The 18,441-nt window shown below is 45.4% G+C and overlaps 1 protein-coding gene across 5 annotated transcripts in view; it reads left to right on the forward strand.

Annotated features, from left to right (window-relative positions):
* SCLY (selenocysteine lyase) overlaps positions 1-18,394 on the forward strand; it is a 33,813-nt gene extending 15,419 nt beyond the window's left edge. For 4 of the 5 annotated variants that reach the window (XM_007669348.4, XM_029069274.2, XM_039912550.1 and 1 more), the window contains exons 4-12: positions 601-784; positions 3,775-3,902; positions 4,161-4,325; positions 7,915-8,021; positions 8,951-8,987; positions 11,025-11,108; positions 12,928-13,030; positions 16,093-16,168; positions 16,643-18,394. In XM_007669348.4, coding sequence (XP_007667538.1) covers positions 601-784; positions 3,775-3,902; positions 4,161-4,325; positions 7,915-8,021; positions 8,951-8,987; positions 11,025-11,108; positions 12,928-13,030; positions 16,093-16,168; positions 16,643-16,802 — 1,044 coding nt within the window. In that variant the 3' untranslated portion in view covers positions 16,803-18,394. The remainder of the gene's footprint in view (positions 1-600; positions 785-3,774; positions 3,903-4,160; positions 4,326-7,914; positions 8,022-8,950; positions 8,988-11,024; positions 11,109-12,927; positions 13,031-16,092; positions 16,169-16,642) is intronic. The other variant, XM_039912551.1, reaches the window with a different exon arrangement.
* Positions 18,395-18,441: the final 47 nt, after the last annotated feature.

The raw sequence follows: 18,441 nt of genomic DNA on the forward strand, positions 1-18,441 counted from the left end.
CCCATATCCAAAACCCTTTCATCTTTTCATCAGGTTACAGTTGGTATGATATAATTAAGCGTTAGAGAGGAACACATGTGGTAACTTGCTTTTTTCTGTATTTAACTCTGAATCCGTCGGACTTGAAATTGGTTTCCTGAAGCAAGCAGGCGTGGAAGGAAGGAAGAAAGAGATTAAGTATTGCTGACTCTGAAAAGCCTAGCAGTGGAATAGTAATGTGCTCATAAAAGGCCTTTGGGAAAAGGTTTTCCCCTCTGGGTTCACTTTTATGTAGGTGGTGTGGTTAATTAGGACTGTAAGTCAAGTCCAAGCATATACAGTGGAGGGAGAACGTGTGTTAAGTATAGGGTACAAGATCGATCATTTTTTCAGGAAACCCTGTTCTCCTGCTATTACAGAGTCTGAGGAGATCGAGTTGGGTTATTTGTCCATCTCGAAAATAGAGTTGAGCAAGCCATTCAGTTCCCCTCTCGAGATGGAAAAACCAACCCACCCATTTTATACAACAGAAGAAATGGAAAAATCGAGACTTGTCCTCGGTCCCATTATCAGTTTAGATGCTCTCATTAATGTCATGTCCTTCCCGTTTTGTGTTTTCAGGCAAATAATTTAGTGATCCATTCCTCTCTGCAACTCTTCCAAGAAGGCCAGAGGCAAGTACAGAGCAAGCCTGAGGAGCGGGAAGTGCACGTCAGTAATCCTAAACCGCACTTTATCACGTCCAGTGTGGAGCACGATTCCATCCGCTTGCCTCTGGAACGTCTAGTGAAAGAGCGTGTGGCAGGTGAGTGACGGTGGGTGGTCGGTAAATTGAGCTCTCCACCTCTCGACCTTCTTTCTGAGGATTGGAACCACATTCCGAAAAAGGTCATGTAGTTTGAGAATGCCCCACTGATCGAGAAATCGGGAAAAACCCAGTAGATATTTCCAAATCTACTATTGTGTCGTGGCAGGTGACTTGGGTTGTTGAATAGCAGTCTTCCCTCGTATTTTTTTAATGATATTAAGCACCAGGCACTGTACTAAACGCTGGGGAAGGTACAAGCACTTGCCACAATGCTCTGCACACGGTAAGACCTCAGTAAATACGATTGAAGGAATACAAGCTGATCAGGTTGGACAGAGTCCATGTCCCACATAATAATGTTGGTATTTGTTAAGCGCTTACTATGTGCAGAGCACTGTTTTAAGCGCTGGGGGAGATACAGGGTCATCGGGTTGTCCCACGGGAGGCTCACAGTCTTAATCCAAATTTTACAGATGAGGTAGCTGAGGCACAGAGAAGTGAAGTGACTTGCCCACAGTCCCACGGCTGCCAAGTGGCAGAGCGGGGATTAGAACCCATGACCTCTGACTCCCAAGCCCCTGCTCTTTCCACCGAGCTACGCCGCTTCTCTATGGGGCTCACAGGCTGAATCCCCACTTTCCAGGTGAGGAAATGGAAGCACAGAGAAGTGAAGTGACTCGCCCAAAGTCACAAGGCAGACAAAAGGGCGGAGCAGGGATTAGAACGCAGATCCTTCTGACTCCCAGGTCCTTGTTCTATCCACTAGGTCACAGTGCTTCTCCAGCTGCTTTTCTCTGCTTTCTCCTATATGAAGAAATGAAGAAAATGCTATTTGTTAGGTATAAATGCAAGTCAATAGAGAACGTGGGGGCTAGTGGAAAAACCACAGGCCTGGGAGATAAGGAACCTGGATTCGGATCCCCGCCCTAGCCACTTGCTGACTGTGAGACCTTGGAAAAGTCACTTACACGCTGTGTGAGCTTGAGCAAGTGACATCTCACTTCTTCTCTTTGCCTCAGTTTCCTCATCGGTAAAATGGGGATTTAAATGTCTGTTCTCCCTTCCCTTCAGACTGTGAGCCCCTTATGAGAAGAAGGACTGGGTCTGATCTGATTATTTTGTCTGTATCCCAGTGCTTACTACGGTGCATTGCAATTACATCCTTAAAAGTTTAGAATTGCCACTGCCCAGTTAAGATGACTGAACTGAGAGCATACGCTCCCCCTGTCACCAGAGGTCCGTGGGAATTCAGAATAAGAAATATTCCCACAGATCATTCTCCTTTTATGGTGGGGAAATCCTCGGTTCCGTATGTGGCCATCTTTAAACGTCAGTGCACTGGTGCATCCATCAGCCCTGAGAGCTCACCTCCTCCAGGAGGCCTTCCCAGACTGAGCCCTCCCTTTCCCTCCACCCCTCCCCATTCCCCTTACTCCCTCCCCCTGCTCTTCCCCCTTCCCCTCCCCACAGCACTTGGGCGTATTTGTATATATTATTTATTTCCCTATCTATTTTGCTAACGATGTGTCTCTATCTATCATTCTATTTATCTTGGTGATGTTGACGCCAGATACTTGTTTCGTTTTGTTGTCTGTCTCCTCTCTTTAAACTGTGAGCCTATTGTTGCTGTTGTTTAGACTGTTGCCCAATTGTACATTCCAAGTGCTTAGTACAGTGCTCTGCACATAGTAAGCACTCAGCGAATACAATTGAATGAATGAATGAACCAGTGCATTGAAGTGAAAGATGATGGCAGCTTAACTGGGGATCCCAGGGGAGAAACCATAGTTCAGTGTGTTTACCTCTCCCTCTGGACTGTAAGCTCATAATGGCAGGGCATGTATCTGCTTATTGTGTCCTATTATACTCTCCCACACACTTAGTATAGTGCTCTGCACATAGTAAGTGCTCATTAGGTACCTGATTGACTGATCAATTAAACATTTTTGGCCTTTACACATTAAACCCAAGGAAGCAGCCTTGTGGCAAGAGCCCGGGGTTGGGAGTCAGAGGATGTGGGTTCTAACCCCAGCTCTACCACTTGTCTGCTGCGTGACCTTGGGCAAGTCACTTCACTTCTCTGTGTCTCAGTTACCTCAGCTGTAAAAAGGGGATTAAGGCAGTGAACCCCATGCGAGACAGGGACTGTCTCTAACCCGATTACCCTGTATCTATCCCATCAATTAGAATGGTGCTTGGCACATAGTAAGCACTTAGCAAATATCATAGTCACTGTTATTATTGTGTGCCCAGCAGATCCTCCTAATGAATCAATACAGTGTGGCCCATTAAGTCATTCAACAGCTCAGTATCACAAGTCCCAGCTCATACCAACTGGGACTTTCCCCGACCAGGGGAGTCTCAGTGACACGTAATAGATCTCAAACCACCCCTCTGATCACCAAAGTTAATGTGGAAAGTTTTTTACTTAGTTTTACCATCATGCAAGGGAGTGACGCATACATATACACCTTCATTCCTCTCCACCAAGGATCCAATACCACTCTGTGGTCAAAGGAACCCATTCTGCTAATGCTTCTTCTTTCTGCTTCCAAGTGCTACTCTCAGCCTACTTCCTTTGTGCTTCTCTACATGCTTCTGCTCCTCTACTTGCCTCCAGGTGACCCCCCCACCCCCATCTCTAACCCCACCAGCTCACCCACCTTTTATCTGCCTTAAGTATCACAGCTGTGGCTCTACATGGCAGTCATTGATTGGTCCAGGCCCATTAGTGGGTAGAAGAGGGAGAGAAAGCCCCTCTTCCCTCCATGCTCCACCCCCACAGGCCAGCAATCACCTGCCTCAAGCAGAACCCATCAGTGCCCTGGCCAGTCTCTTCCTTATTGCCGTTCACGGGATCACAGACAGTCATTAATGAGGCGGCTTGTTGTAGCCTCACCATCCTCAGTTCGTCAGTTGAATTTCTTCCTTTGTGAGGCAGTGTTAATCTGCCCCGTTCATCTCTCTATCTGTGTTTCGTATCACAGAAGCCACCTTTGTCCCAGTGTCCAAACTGAGCGGGCAAGCAGAAGTCGATGACGTTCTTGCCGAGGTCCGCCCTACCACGTGTCTGGTGACCATAATGTTGGCCAATAATGAAACTGGCGTTATAATGGTGAGTCAGTTCTGTATTTTTTTTAATCTAAAGTTGCAGAAAAATGGGGGCTGGAACCCTTAGCGTGGAATGCCCCTTTACCTGTCGATATCCTCTAATGCTCTTTATGATGTGTTTCCTTTCCAATTTGCATCTATTCCTCATCTGAGTCATTCACCCATATTTAAATCTTTCCCCCCACCAACTTTGTCCCATTTTATTTCATTGCATTGCTGTAGACTGGGAAAATTAACGGTAGTTTTCTCACTCTCTCTTCAGCCCATATCTGAAATAAGTCAACGGATCCAGGCCTCGAACCAGAAAAGAGCGGCTGCTGGGTTGCCTCGTATCTATGTTCATACAGATGCAGCACAGATTGTGGGGAAGAGGCGAGTAGATGTGCAGGAGCTGGGAGTCGATTTCCTTACAATCGTGGGGCACAAGGTACTTCTCTTCTCCCTTTTTAGCACGGAGACTGTACAGACCACTCTTATGTCTTTTTAAGTATTCCTAATTCTAGGAGAGAAGATTTTCTGACTAGTGGTTCATTACATAGTTTTACATGTAGCTGGGGGCTTGGTTTTTAACAAATGTATTTGGAGTTGGAGGAGACAAATTCCAGAGAGACATATTAGTCTCAAGAAGCAGCGTGGCTTAGTGTAAAGAGCACTGGTTTGGGAGTCAGAGGTCGTGGGTTCTAATCCCGGCTTTGCCACTTGTCAGCTGTGTGACTTTGGGCAAGTCATTTCACTTCTCCATGCCTCAGTTCCTTCATCTGTAAAATGGGGATTAAGACCGGGAGCCCCACATGGGACAACCTGATTACCCTGTATCTACCCCAACGCTTAGAACAGTGCTCAGTACGTAATATGAGCTTAACAAATACCATCATCATTATTATTATTATTAGTCATTGTTCTTTGTCAGGAAGCCCCTTCTGTCAGCTTAATAAACCTGAGTTTCTAGCATTGTGTTTTAGGGTCCTAATCTTTAGACATCTCTCATCATGTTTGCATCATTATTAAACCTCTCTTTCTGAGAAACATAAAATTTTATTTTAAGAAGATGTTACATAGTCTTCAGAGGATGTTGATGTTTCTCAAGACCTCTTGTGTCCCACCACTCACCCCTTTCTCACATCCTCCTAACCTGGAACTCCCTCCTCCTCTGTATACAACAGACCACCCCTCTCCCCACCTTCAAAACCTTATTAAAATCACTTCCCCCCCAAGAGGCTTTCCCATATTAAGTCCTCTTTTCCCCCTATTCCCTCTCCCTTCTTCATCACCTCTGTACTTAGCTCTGTATCTTTAAGCACTTGATATTTATTCCCCCCCTTCAGCTTCACAGCCAGTATGACACATATCAGTAATTTATTTATACTAACGTCTGTCTCCCGCTCTAAACTGTAAGCTCGTTGGGGCTGGGAACATGCCTACCAACTCTCTTGTATTGTACTCTCCCAAACCCTTAGTACAGTGCTCTGCACATAGTAAGTGCTAATAAATACCATTGACTGATTAATCAGTAGTATTTATGGAGGACCTACTGCACAGAGAAGTGTAATAAATATTTGGTTGAGTGCAACTGAATTAGAAGAGCCCTGCCCCCAGGAATTTAGAATCTAGTGGGGGAGACCAGCACTAAAATAAATTAAGGAACAAAGAAAGAAAGAAAGAAAGGGGGATATTTACATGAATTGGTGCTTAGAAATGGGGCATATAAAAAACATCCAAAAGTGCTTAAGGAGGCTGTGAGTACCATATGGCTGTCCATGAATGGGTCCCAATTAGATGGAGAGAAAGAGGCAGATCCAGGAAATAATGTGGAGGAAAAACCAACAGGATTTGGCAGCAGATGGAATATGAAGTTAGAAAAGGTGAAGGCGTCAAGGATAATGTCAAGGTTTTAGTTTTCAGAGGTGGGGAGGATGAGGATGGTTTTGTGGTCAATTGTATTGGGAAGTTTGGTGGAATAGATGAGGTCAGAAGGACCTGGGTTCTAATCCCTGCTCTACCACTTGTATGACCTTGGGTAAGTCACTAAATTTTTCTGTGCTTCAGTTACCTCATCTGTAAAATGGGGATTAAGACTGTGAGCCCCAGGTGGGACATGGACTGTGGCCAACCTGATTATCTTCATTCAATAGTATTTATTGAGCACTTAGTATGTGCAGAGCACTGTACTAAGCACTTGGAATGTACAGTTTGGCGACAGATAGAGACAGTCCGTGCCCAATGATGGGCTCACATTCTAATCGGGGGAGACAGATGGACAGAAACAAGACAACATAATCACGATAAATAGAATCAAGGGGACGGACACCTCATTAGCAAAATAAATAGGGTAATAAAAATCTATACAAATGAGCACAGTGCTGAGGGGAGGGGAAGGGAAAGGGGGAGGAGCAGAGGGAAAGGGGGGAAAGGGGGATTAGCTGAGGGGAGGTGAAGGGGGAACAGAGGGAAAAGGGGAAGCTCAGTCTGGGAAGCTAACCCAGAAATTACTGGAGTGCCTGGCACATAATAAACGTTTAACAAGTATCGTTAAGAGGAAAAAAAGGAAAAATAAGTTTGGTTTTGGATATGTTGAGCTTGAGGTGTTGGTGGGCAGACAATATAGAGATATAGAGATATCTTGATTCTATTTATTGCTATTGTTTTTGTCTGTCTCTCTCCTCCGATTAGACCGTAAGCCCGTCAAAGGGCAGGGACTGTCTCTATCTGTTACCTATTTATACATTCCAAGCGCTTAGTACAGTGCTCTGCACATAGCGCTCAATAAATACTATTGAATGAATGAATGAATGAGTATCCTTGAGGCAGGAGGAAATGCAAGATTGCAAAGAAGCAGAGAGTCACCTTCATAGGAGTGGTTGTTGAAGCCATCAGAGCGGACAAGTTTCCTAAGAGAGTGAGCAAGAAGTGAGAAGGGAAGCCAGAACAAAGGCTTGAGGGGTTACCTCAGTTGTGGGGTTGGAGACAGAAGAGCCAGCAAATGAATCAGGAGAATAAACTTGAAAGGTAAGAGGGGGGACCGGGATAGAATTAATTCAGTAGATTCAATTTCCAGGAGAAGGGAGGGATCCGCGGCCAAGAGAGTGAAGAGAATTAAGATGGAGTAGAATCGAACAGAATTGTCAAGGAGGAAGTCATTGACCTTGCAGAGAGTGGATTCAGTGGAGCTTGTGTCGTAGGAAGAATGTGGATCTGTAGTAAGTTTATACAGTATTAATCACTTTACAATGTAGAGATAGTCACAGAAGTTATGACTAAATGCCCTATGTTATAATTGCTAATAAATCATCTTGTAAATCTTATCCACCCTTTGCTACTTCTTTCTTTGTGACTCATGGTAAAGGATAAGTAAGAGTATTTTTTTATAGTATCTGCTTTATGGTTCCTTTCCTGTTGGGAAGGAAGCGGTGCTCCTAGTGGATAGAGCACAGGCCTGGGAGTCAGAATGACCTGGGTTCTAATTCCTGCTCTGCCACTCGTCTGCCACGTGACCCTGGACAAGTCACTTGACTTCTCTGTGCCTCAATTCCCTCATCTATAAAACAGGGATTAAGACTGTAAACCCCATGTGGGACATGGATCATAGCCGACCTTATTAGCGGATATCTACCCCAGCACTTTAGTGCCTGACACATAGTAAGCACTTAAGAAATACCATAAACAAAAATAACAAAGCCAAAAAAAAACCGAACTCCAAAACCTCCTGCCTTTTTACTTGGCTTTGAACCCACCGAACAGCATCTGGTCAGCCTAGCGTATGTTTAGCAAACAGTGAGCGTCTTAGGGCGTTTTACATGGAACGAGGCTCTGCAGGGTTTAATATAATTTTGATTTCCTGAAGTCCTTTGTCCACCTGTTCTCTCTCAAGAGAGCCTGCTTTCCTGCTGTCAGTGGTTAACAGCGAAACAAGTGAAAAATTAACGAGGACGGTCCAGCTTGGAAAGAAGTCGGACCTTATGGAATTTGCTAACCCCCATCCTTTAAGATGCGTTATTAGATTTTTGTTTGTCTGGCAGTTTTACGGTCCCCGGATTGGAGCCTTGTACGTGCGTGGGCCTGGTGTCACCACCCCTCTGTACCCTATGTTATTTGGAGGCGGACAAGAACGGAATTTCCGACCAGGGTAAGAAGGCAGGACGGCACGTTCTGTCGTGTCCTTTTTCCAGCTCCTCTGCCTCTTTGGAAGTCACTTTAATGTACTCACTTTAATGTACCAGCTGATCAGCCTGGCTTGGGAGGACTGAAAGACCTACTGAATCAAGGAATGGGGCTCACTTCTCAGATGTGGAGTTTACAACTGATGAAATGATGGATACGGTATGCCTGGTCTAGACCCAGTGAGAGTATTCTCGGGGTTGTGCTGGAGTGCTGTGAGCAAAATAACTCGGGAATTGGTAGTTTCTGAGAACTGCTGATCACACCTTTCCAGGGTGCGGCCTAATGGAAAGAGCATAGGCCTGGGAGTCGGAGGACCTGGGTTCTAATCCCAGCTCCGCCGCTTGTCTGCGGTGTTGGCCAAGTCGCTTAACTTCTCTGTGCCTCAATTACCTCATCTACAAAATGGGAATTCAATACCTCTTCTCCCTCTTACTTAGACTGTGAGCCCCATGTGGGACCTGATCTTGTATCTACCCCAGCGCTTAAGTACACTATTTGGCATATAGTAAGCACTTAAATAACCCAATTATTAATTATTATTATTATCCTCACCACATCTATGAAAATGACCACTGAAGGAGTTGTCCGATGGGAACCTAAGGGATTCCTCCCCAGAGAATTGTGCATGCTGTCCAAAATCTAGATTAGAGGGTCTACAAAAGAGAAAAGTGTAAACTCCACTAGTTTCCCTGAGAGCAGGGATTGTGTTGTCCAACTCTATTGTACGTTCCTAAGTGCTTGGTACAGTTCTCCGCATCCAGTGAGTGCTCAATAAATATCACTGGTTGATTGAGAAGATCACTGTTATTATTGGCCTCATTTTCAATGACAGTGTTAAGCCATTTTTGTTTCCTTCCACAAAAATTTGATATTTGATACTTTTCTCTCTTCCAGGACAGAGAATACTCCAATGATTGCTGGTCTCGGCAAGGTTAGTGCAGAATTAATTTCTAAGTCGAAAATAAAAACTAGATCATCTAAGGAGCTTTGTAGCTTTCATTATTACCGGATCAAATGTCACAATTTGTTTTAAACTGCTGAATAGATAGAATGAAAATTAGGAAATATGGGTATTTTTTCTCACTTTGCCATTTTTAGCTTATTCGATGGCCAAGGCTAAATCATTCAATCACTAGGGTCCTAGTTGTAAAATGGCAAGAGTAGAAATGCTTCCTCTTGCCTCACATGAACCTTCCCCATAAATCACAAAATTCCTGCCCTAGTCACTTTCAGCCTCAAGAGAGATGAGCACAAGTGCAGAGATATTTAAAATATATAAACTTGAAATGAATTAGTGAGGCGGTGGGAAAGAGGGGTGAGTTTCCCCAGGTCAGCCCAAAAATGGAACTTGAGAACCTGCCTTCCATTTCTCAGTGACTCAGTGATTCAGGAGTCGTGTTTTTAATGGAGGGACCAAGGTTAATCTGTACTTGGCCATCTTCCTGGAGATCAGGGCTACAGAATAATAATAATAATAATGATGTTGGTATTTGTTAAGCGCTTACTAGGTGCCGAGCACTATTCTAAGCACTGGGGGAGATACAGGGTCATCATGTTGTCCCACGTGGGGCTCACACACTTTTAATCCCCGTTTTACAGATGAGGGAACTGAGGCACAGAGAAGTTGAGTGACTTGCCCACAGTCACACAGCTGACAAGTGGCAGAGCCTGGAGTCGAACTCATGACCTCTGACTCCGAAGCCCAGGCTCTTTCCACTGAGCCACGCTGCTTCTCCAAGAGCAAGGGTTCTATAAAATCACTTCCTGGAATGATTTACACAACCCAGATTAACCCTTATAACGACTAGAGAAGCATCATGGCCTAGTGGATAGAGCACGAGCCTGGCAGTCAGAACCACCTGGGTTCTAGTCTTGCCTCTGCCAATCGCTTGCTGTGTGACCCTGGGCAAGATACTTCACTTTTCTGTGCCTCAGTTCCTTCATTCATTCATTCAATTGCATTTATTGAGTGCATACAATGTGCAAAGCATTGTACTAAGTGCTCGGGAGAGTACAATATAGCAATCTACAGACACATCCCCTGCCCACAACGAGCTTGCAGTCTAAAGGGGGAGACAGATATTAACATAAATGTAAAAGGGAGATTAAGACTGTGACCCCATATAGGTAGGGACTCTGACCAACACAATTTCCTTGTATCCAGTGGTCCTGAGGAAAAAAAAAAAGCACAAAGAAGAAAAATTTAAGATAAAAAATACAAAAAAATCACATCACCATCTCAGTTCCCCAACCCACTTTCCTCCAGAGTTGGCTGCAGCTCAGAGAATGCGCGGGTCACCTCTCCCTGAGTAGTGATTTCTCACGATCCCACTCCGAGACAGGATTCTGAAATTGCATCGGCGATATGAGTAGAACTACAGGTTTCTTTGTCTTTCTGCTGGGCGGTATTGTCAGTCAGTTCTATTTATTGAGTGATTACTGGGTGCAGAGCACTGTACTAAGCCCTTGGGAGAGTATAATATAACAATGCAACAGACACCTTTCCCGACGACCACGACCTTACAGTTATAGTAAGTGCTGCAGTATTCTGTTCTGACTGGCTGCTAGGAATATCACCTCTATTGTTTTACACAATTTGAGTGATTTCTATCCTCACTACTATTATAAAAGCAATGGAGGTTGAATCGTGACACAAAAGGGAGGCAGGGTGGCCTCGTGGAAAGAGCACTGGGAGTAGGAGCATCTGGGTTCTAATCCCAGTTCCACCACTTGCCTGGAGTGGGCAAGTCATTTCATTTCCCTGTGCCTCAGTTTCCTCATCTGTGAACTGGAGATTCAATATCTGCTCTCCCGTTACCCTAGACTGTGAACCCCATGTGGGACAGGGACTGCGTCAAACTTAGCTTAGTTCAGTGCTGGGCACATAGTAAGTGCATAAATACTGTTATTATTATTATTATTATTAAGAGTATCAATCTGCTGACTTTTGCACCTTCCTCTTTCCTAGGCAGCAGAGCTGGTACATAAAAACTGCGATGTTTATGAAGCCCACATGAGGAAAGTTAGAGATTACCTGGAGGGCCGGTTAGAAGTAAGTATTTCTTTGTTATCCCTGTTTGGTGCTAGAATTGTTCTGATTAACACAGCAATCATCCTCTGTGGAAAAAAAGGAATTTACACTGTGAATGGGAGATGGGCAAGGGATGAGTAAAACAGAAAGAAGACAGCAGCAGGGACCCAGTGAGATGGCGCTAGGCAAAAGAAAATGAAAAAAACAAATCCCTCTGGGTGATGTGCAGAACTCCAAGTAAGGTGAAACTATGGATCACTTGACAAGTCGTTGAAAACTAATTGCCTGAAGGTGGAGGATAGAGCGTAATCAGTCAATCAGTGGTATTTATTGAGTGCTTACTTAAGTGCTGTGGTGCTGGGAGGGGAGATGAATAAAGGGAGCAAGTCCAAGCTGACTGCAGAAGGGAGTGGGAGAAGAGGAAAGGAGGGCCTAGTGTAGGAATAAATTAGACATAGGGGAAATGGAAGAGTATAGGAATATTTGCCTAAATTCTGTGGGGCTGAGGTGAGTATCAAAGTGCTTAAGCCAAGCACCTAGTAGATGCAGAGAGAGGGGCAGATAATAGGGCGAATGTTATCGGGTTCACTTGCTCTGTGTGAACAGCCCAAATGAATGATTCTCATTAAGACCACTCTCCAGTGTGAATTATTCATTAGCGCTGCCTATATCAAGCACCTCAACCAAGATAATTCAGTTGCTGATTGATCCACATTTCAGGAAACTCATTAGGAAACTCATAAGGTATCACGAAGAAATAACGTGTGGGATAAAATCAGGAGAGGAAAACTGGGGCCAAGAACCCAAGATCAGAAATATGCAAGGAAAAATACACTTTTTCTTATATGTGAGATCGGAAACATGCAAAAAGAAAAAAAAACCTCCTTGCTATGCACCACTGAAAGTTACCAGAAATGCGCCTTGGTTAAGCCAAGGTTCGTATATATCTCTTCCTGTTTTGCACATCCTGAAGGATCCCATCAGCAGTTTGGAGTTTTGTTAACAGATGATACCGATATTTCCATCTATGTGGAAGTGAACTGTAATTCAGACTCTCCTCTCCAAGAAGCTTTTACTATCAAAAGAGCAGTTTGGTCGAATTAGCAATTTGATCTTCCGGCTAGATCTGAGCAGGAGGCTGTAAGTCAAAGCTGTTGATGGGTTGGGGAGGTAGGGGAGGCTTCAGATACTTCAGTTGTATTTATTGAGCGCTTACTGCATGCAGACCACTGTACTAAGCGCTTGGGAGAGTGCAATATAACAGACACACTCCCTGCCCCCAATGAACTTAATAATAATATTGGTATTTGTTAAGTACTTACTATGTGCAGAGCCCTGTTCTAAGCACTGGGGTGGATACAGGGTCATCAGGTTGTCCCATGTGAGGCTCACAGTCTTAATCCCCATTTTACAGATGAGGTAACTGAGGCACAGAGAAGTTGTGACTTGCCCACAGTCACACAGCTGCCAAGTGGCAGGGCAGGGATTCGAACCCATGACCTGTGACTCCCAAGCCCGTGCTCTTTCCACTGAGCCACGCTGCGGTCTGAAGATGAGCCTACAGGCTTGAGATGAGCTTGCAGTCGTGAGAGGAGCTTAAAGTCTAGATGAGGAGAGTGTCCAGGTAATAACTTTTGCAGATAGTAAGGAAGGTTTGGGGATTTGGACTCACGGAGGGAGGAAATATTTGGTAAGAGTGCCCTGTCTTTTTTTCCAGAAGAGATGAAACAAAAAGCTAAAAAGAAGGAGGAATGAATTCAAAAGCACCTCCCCTGTTTGCAAACAAAGAAGAATTTACATCCTTGGCATTTTTTACTGATTGCTTAATTTGTTTTCCTAGGCTGTTTTTGGAAAAGCAAGAATCCATCTGAACAGTCAATTTCTAAGCTCCGAGCGCCTTCCCAATACGTGTAACTTCTCCATTAAGGGTCCACATCTCCAAGGTGACTTTTAGATCTATTCCTCATCTTCACCTTTCTGCTTAGGATCCCACTCCATTTCATTTTTGTACTCCTAAAAAAGTCTCTTTTTAGTATTCCGTGCTGCTTCTATGCTTTCACTTTAGACTCTTTTGGAGCGTTTAATGCTCACCACAGAGTGCTATGGCAGTGTTTGATTATTCAAGGATTGATTATCCATATTGTAATTTATCCGGGTTATTTGACTCTGCTGCCGCCTGACCTTTGAACATTTGACTGAAGATAAAAAGTAAACAGAGGAACAAAAAGAGCTGAAAGCTCTCATTGAGAGCTAATCAGTGCCTACTCTTGCTTGATTGCGGGTCACATGAATCTGCCATAGCAAACCAACCCTGTCACATAACAAAATAAAGAATATCATTCAGGCAAATGATAATCATCACTAGATTTTAAGATTATAAAGCAGTTAGCAGCAGTAGTAATTATTAGTAGCAGTAATATTATTTATCGCTTACTGGGTGCGGAGCAGTGTGTGCTAAGCGCCGGGAGCGATTGTGCAGGCATGATGCCTGTCCCTTATGGGGTTCACGATCTAAAGGTTTAAGGAATAATAATAATGTTGGTATTTGTTAAGCGCTTACTATGCGCAGAGCACTGTTCTAAGCACTGGGGGAGATACAGGGTCATCAGGCTGTCCCACGTGAGGCTCACGGTCTTAATCCCCATTTTATAGATGAGGTCACTGAGGCCCAGAGAAGCGAAGTGACTTGCCCTTAGCCACACAGCTGACAAGTGGCAGAGCTGGGATTCGAACCCCTGACCCCTGACTCCCAAGCCTGGGCTCTTTCCACTGAACCACAATGCTTCTCTCTTAAGTGGGGAGAAGGGATTGGAAACAGAAACACTGGGAACTCTAGGTGGGCTGATCGTGACTATCGGGACAGGTTTAGCTTTTGAGAGGAATTCCAGCGGAAAATAACTTCTTTAACTTAAATCAGCGCAGGAAAACCTGACTCTAAGCAGAAAGGCTACACCCGCGAGGACTGGCCTATATTTAGTATGAGGTGTTGAGGATCTGGCATCACTAGTCCCGCCTCAGGCATCTCCCTGTCTGACGTGTCAACACACGTGTCTGGATGCCACATTCCTGATTGTCCAAACCCAACCCTGGCCCTCCCCCTTCCTCTTCCCACCATCCTCCTCTGTAGGACCGTCTCTGGGATCCCAGGAATCCCCGGAGTCGGGAAAGGCCAGCGGCCCGGGTGGGGATCAGCAGCACTCCTGGTCTCGGGCTAATGGACCCAGCTTGTCCCAGCCTCATTTCAGTCCAAAAACCTGTCCCCACCTCCGGGCCGTGTCATAATCAAAGAGCTCTTGGTACTAAGGATTATATCATTAGCTGACTAATGAGGCAGATTTCATTAGGAATGTCAAGAGGTGTGTGGTCTGAAAAGGATCGGAGGTTTAATAATGTTGATATTTGTTAAGCGCTTACTATGTGCCGAGCACTGTTCTAAGCGCCGGGGTAGATAGAAGGCAATCAGGTTGTCCCACGCAGGGCTCACAGACTTCATCCCCATTTTACAGATGAGGGAACTGAGGCACAGAGAAGTTAAGTGACTTGAGCACCACTTAGAGCAGTTGGGAATGGCTAAGGAAGAAAAGGGGCAAAAAGGAAAAAAGCAAGGGCTCACAGGGAGGAGGAGAAGCGGAGCATCTTGCAGGCTTGACCAGAGAGCTTGTTACTCGATAAGGATGACTATTATCACTGGGTGGAAGCCCTGCTGAGCTTTTTCTTTGTGGAGTTACCTCAACTGGTTCTTTTGCTAGGGTGAAAAACAGCCCTGGTGGTTTAAGTACAAAGATGAAGATTGGATTTGCGGGGCTTCGGGTGGGGAATGTGAAATAGAAGACTAAGGGTAAATGATAAGATGAGGGAGGCAAATGTGCTCTGGGGATTACGCGCAGCCCACCAAGTGACTGTGCCCAACAAGAGAATCGGCGTGGCCTGGTTGATAAAGTATGGACTTGAGAGCCGGGAGACCTGGGTTCTAATCCCAGCTCCACCACTTGCCCGCTGGGCAAGTCACTCCACTTCTCTATGCCTCAGTTTCCTCAACTGCAAAATGGGGATTCAATGTCTTGTTCCCTCCTATTCAGACTGTGAGCCCCATTGGTTCATTCATTCAATCGTATTTATTGAGCGCTTACTGTGTGCAGAGCACTGTACTAAGCGCTTGGAATGGACAGTTGGGCAACAGATAGAGACAGTCCCTACCCAACAAAGGGCTCACAGTCTAGAAAGGGGAGACAGGCAGCAAAACAAAACAAATAGGCAGGGGCAGGTACTATATTTGGCCTGATTAACTTGTATTTACCCCAGCGCTTAGAACAGTGCTTGACACGTACCATTTTATAAAAGGAATATATCATTGTGTGTGACAGGAGCTCTATTAAGTTATACGTATGTTTATGAGTTTTGAAAATAGGTATGGAAATGGCAAGAAGCATTCTTTACGTGAAAAATACCGTAACGATTTTATCGATAGGTATTGTGAACATCAGGTAATTTACGTGTGCGACCCTCGATAGCTTACGACAATAAGTATTCACCCTTGGGCTGGATAGGGCAGATAAATGTAGGAGATACAGGTGTCCCCATCTATTCAGCAGCTCTGTTATTTCAGACACAAGAAAGATGGTCAGAGAGAGTCTTATGCCAGGTTTTCTCTGGCTTTTTGGATGTTGACTTTGGCACTGTTAGATAAAATTAGAGAAGCAGCATGGCCTAGTGGACAGAGCATGGATCTGGGAATCAGAAGGACCTGGGTTCTCATCCCAGCTCGGCCACGTGTCCGCTGTGTGACCTTGAACGAGTCACTTCATTTCTCTGTGCCTCAGTTCCCTCATCTGTAAAACGAGGATTAAGACCCTGCAGCCCACGTGGGTTGCGGACTGTGGCCTACCTGATTAACTTGTATCTACCCCAGTGCTTAGTACAGTGGCTGACACATGGTAAGTGCTTAATAAATACCTTAAAAAACCAAAAGAGAAATAAAAGTTTAGGTGTTTGCTGTCTCCTGCAGGCAGAATGGTGCTTTCACGCTGCAAAACTCTCCTGGCCAGTGTTGGAGCAGCATGCCACTCAGACAAGGGCGATCAGTAAGTACTCCAAGTTTTGGCGAGGGCTTTCTCACAGCCAGTGAATATGAGGGGGGAAAGCAGGGAAGAGGTAACGTGAATGAGACGAGGAGAGAGTGATATTTGGTAGCCTTTTCTGGCTGGGAGAGAGTTCAGTGCCAAGAAGCAGGTCATCAGAAGATGGCATCAGCAGGTGTCCCTCTCTTCCCGCCCACGTTCGCTCCTGCCAGCATTGAAAGAGATTTACTGTGGGCTGCTCGGAAGGGTCTGTGCCCTAGAGAGCTAAAGCTAAAATAGGGCTTGAGGCAAATTCGGTACCGGGGGAGAAACCTGAGAAATCTAAACAGGGTTTGGGAGAGGGAAGTTTGGAGAGACCCAAAGTGCTGGCACCAGGGTGGGAAAAGTGCTTTGTTTTCTGAATCTTCCCTCCAGGGATAAGCAGGGAAGATGCTCACTCAAAAGGCTAATGCCCAGGCTCTGTGGATTTTCTTCCAGGCCATCGTCGATCTTGCTGAACTGTGGGATTCCCTTTGACGTGGCTCAGAACGCCCTCCGCCTCAGTGTAGGGCGGAACACCACCGAAGAGGATGTGGACTGCATTGTCGAGGACCTGAAGCAGGCGGTAGCCCAGCTGGAACAGAGCAGCGCCTCTTAGTCCTGACAATCGAGGGAGAAACCCTTTCGGACATCACTCCCGAAGGAAATCTAAGCAGACATTTTACCTAGAAATTGAGGTGCAAGAGGATATCTTGTACAAAGTGGGAAATCCTCCTGCTGGGAAGATGAAGTCACTATGGCTGATCCAGACCTATCCGAGGTCTTTAGGAATCTGGATATTTCAGGTACCCGAATATCTATGGCCTGAAATGCCCAGATAATGGATGGCAGTATATTTTTTAACCCAGACTTAACCAGGTAATCGGACTCAAGCCAGAGGAGAAGGAAGTTCCGTTGATGGAAGGGACGCGGGAGGACAGGTAGACGTTGAGAGGGCTTGGTGGCGGGGTGAAGAGGGAGTCGAAGAAAAGCGGGACCGAAACTAGGCCTCTGGAGGTTGTTTTCGAGGAAGGGAGATAGAGGTTTGGCATCAGCTTCTTCTCACGTGACCAATACTTGTCCCCATTATCTCTTCCTCCCTGGTGGCTGCTTCCACTAACAGAAGCTCAGGGAAATAGCCCTCAAGAATAGCTCACAGACACACGAGAGAGCAGAGGTGGGCGCCCGGAATTGTGCATGGGGTCTTCCCAGTCGGAAGGCCAAGGAAGCAGTGGCCGCCTCTGCTATTGCTCTTTTGCTCCTCTCTCCTTTCTCCCTAGGAGCGTCCTTTGGTTCGAAAGCAGCGCTGCTGCTGATGAGATAGTATGTGTGAATGAGAGTGTCTTTGAGGGAGAATCGCTTGCACACTTGGTCGAATCGCTTGTGCGCGCTTCGTCCCTGGAAATTCAATCCTACACCTCTTCTGGCTCCGGGCCATTTGTGTGAGCATTCCTCAGACACCAATGATTTAAGAGGGGGGGGGTGTCCTACTGCCAGCAGGAAATACCTCTGTCGTGACCTCGGTTACCAATCAGATCCTGGAATGCAGTCAGCTGTCCAACAGTGAAGTGAGGCTCCTGGGAAACACAGCTCTGCTTGGCGGGACCTGTGAGGAGACGGATGACAGCAGGATTCCTAAGCAGCTACTGCAAGTGATGAACTGAAAGAGGGCACACGCAAGCCAGGAAGGGAGAAGAAGCTATTTAAAAGCCTAGCGAAGCACATCGGGGAGAGGGCAAGGGGTTTATGCAAGCCATTAGAACTATTATCAGTTCCTTCTACGGGTCCGACACTCGTCTGCCATTCCTTCACATACTTATATCGATACTTTTGCCAATCTGGGGCACCGCTCGTACTATTTCACCCCTGACTCCCTCTTCCCTAAAGCCGAGTCCTCTGAGCGATTCTGTAACATCACAGTTGATAATGTAGAAGGCTGTTCGCATATTTTGGACACTTGAGAGATACCTATTTCTGCAGAACAGAAAGGAGCATGGAGCGATTGCAGATGAAATTCCACACTCAGTCAGCACTGATGGGTCACCATTTGGAATCCGATTATATTTGCAGTATGATTATTTTTGTAAAAGGGTCACGTAACTTCCAAACGTGTGGCAAATATTTGTGGCCAAAAGTAGACTCATGGAAATCTTTTAATGGCATAATTTATTCAGTATAAAAATGTCTACTATATAATGATCCTCAAGAAAACGAAGCGTTTCATAGTCCGTTGATGAAATATTCTACAGTGTGTGTGT

This window comes from Ornithorhynchus anatinus, chromosome 7 (genome assembly GCF_004115215.2).
Source record: "Ornithorhynchus anatinus isolate Pmale09 chromosome 7, mOrnAna1.pri.v4, whole genome shotgun sequence".
NCBI classification, from domain to species: domain Eukaryota; kingdom Metazoa; phylum Chordata; class Mammalia; order Monotremata; family Ornithorhynchidae; genus Ornithorhynchus; species Ornithorhynchus anatinus.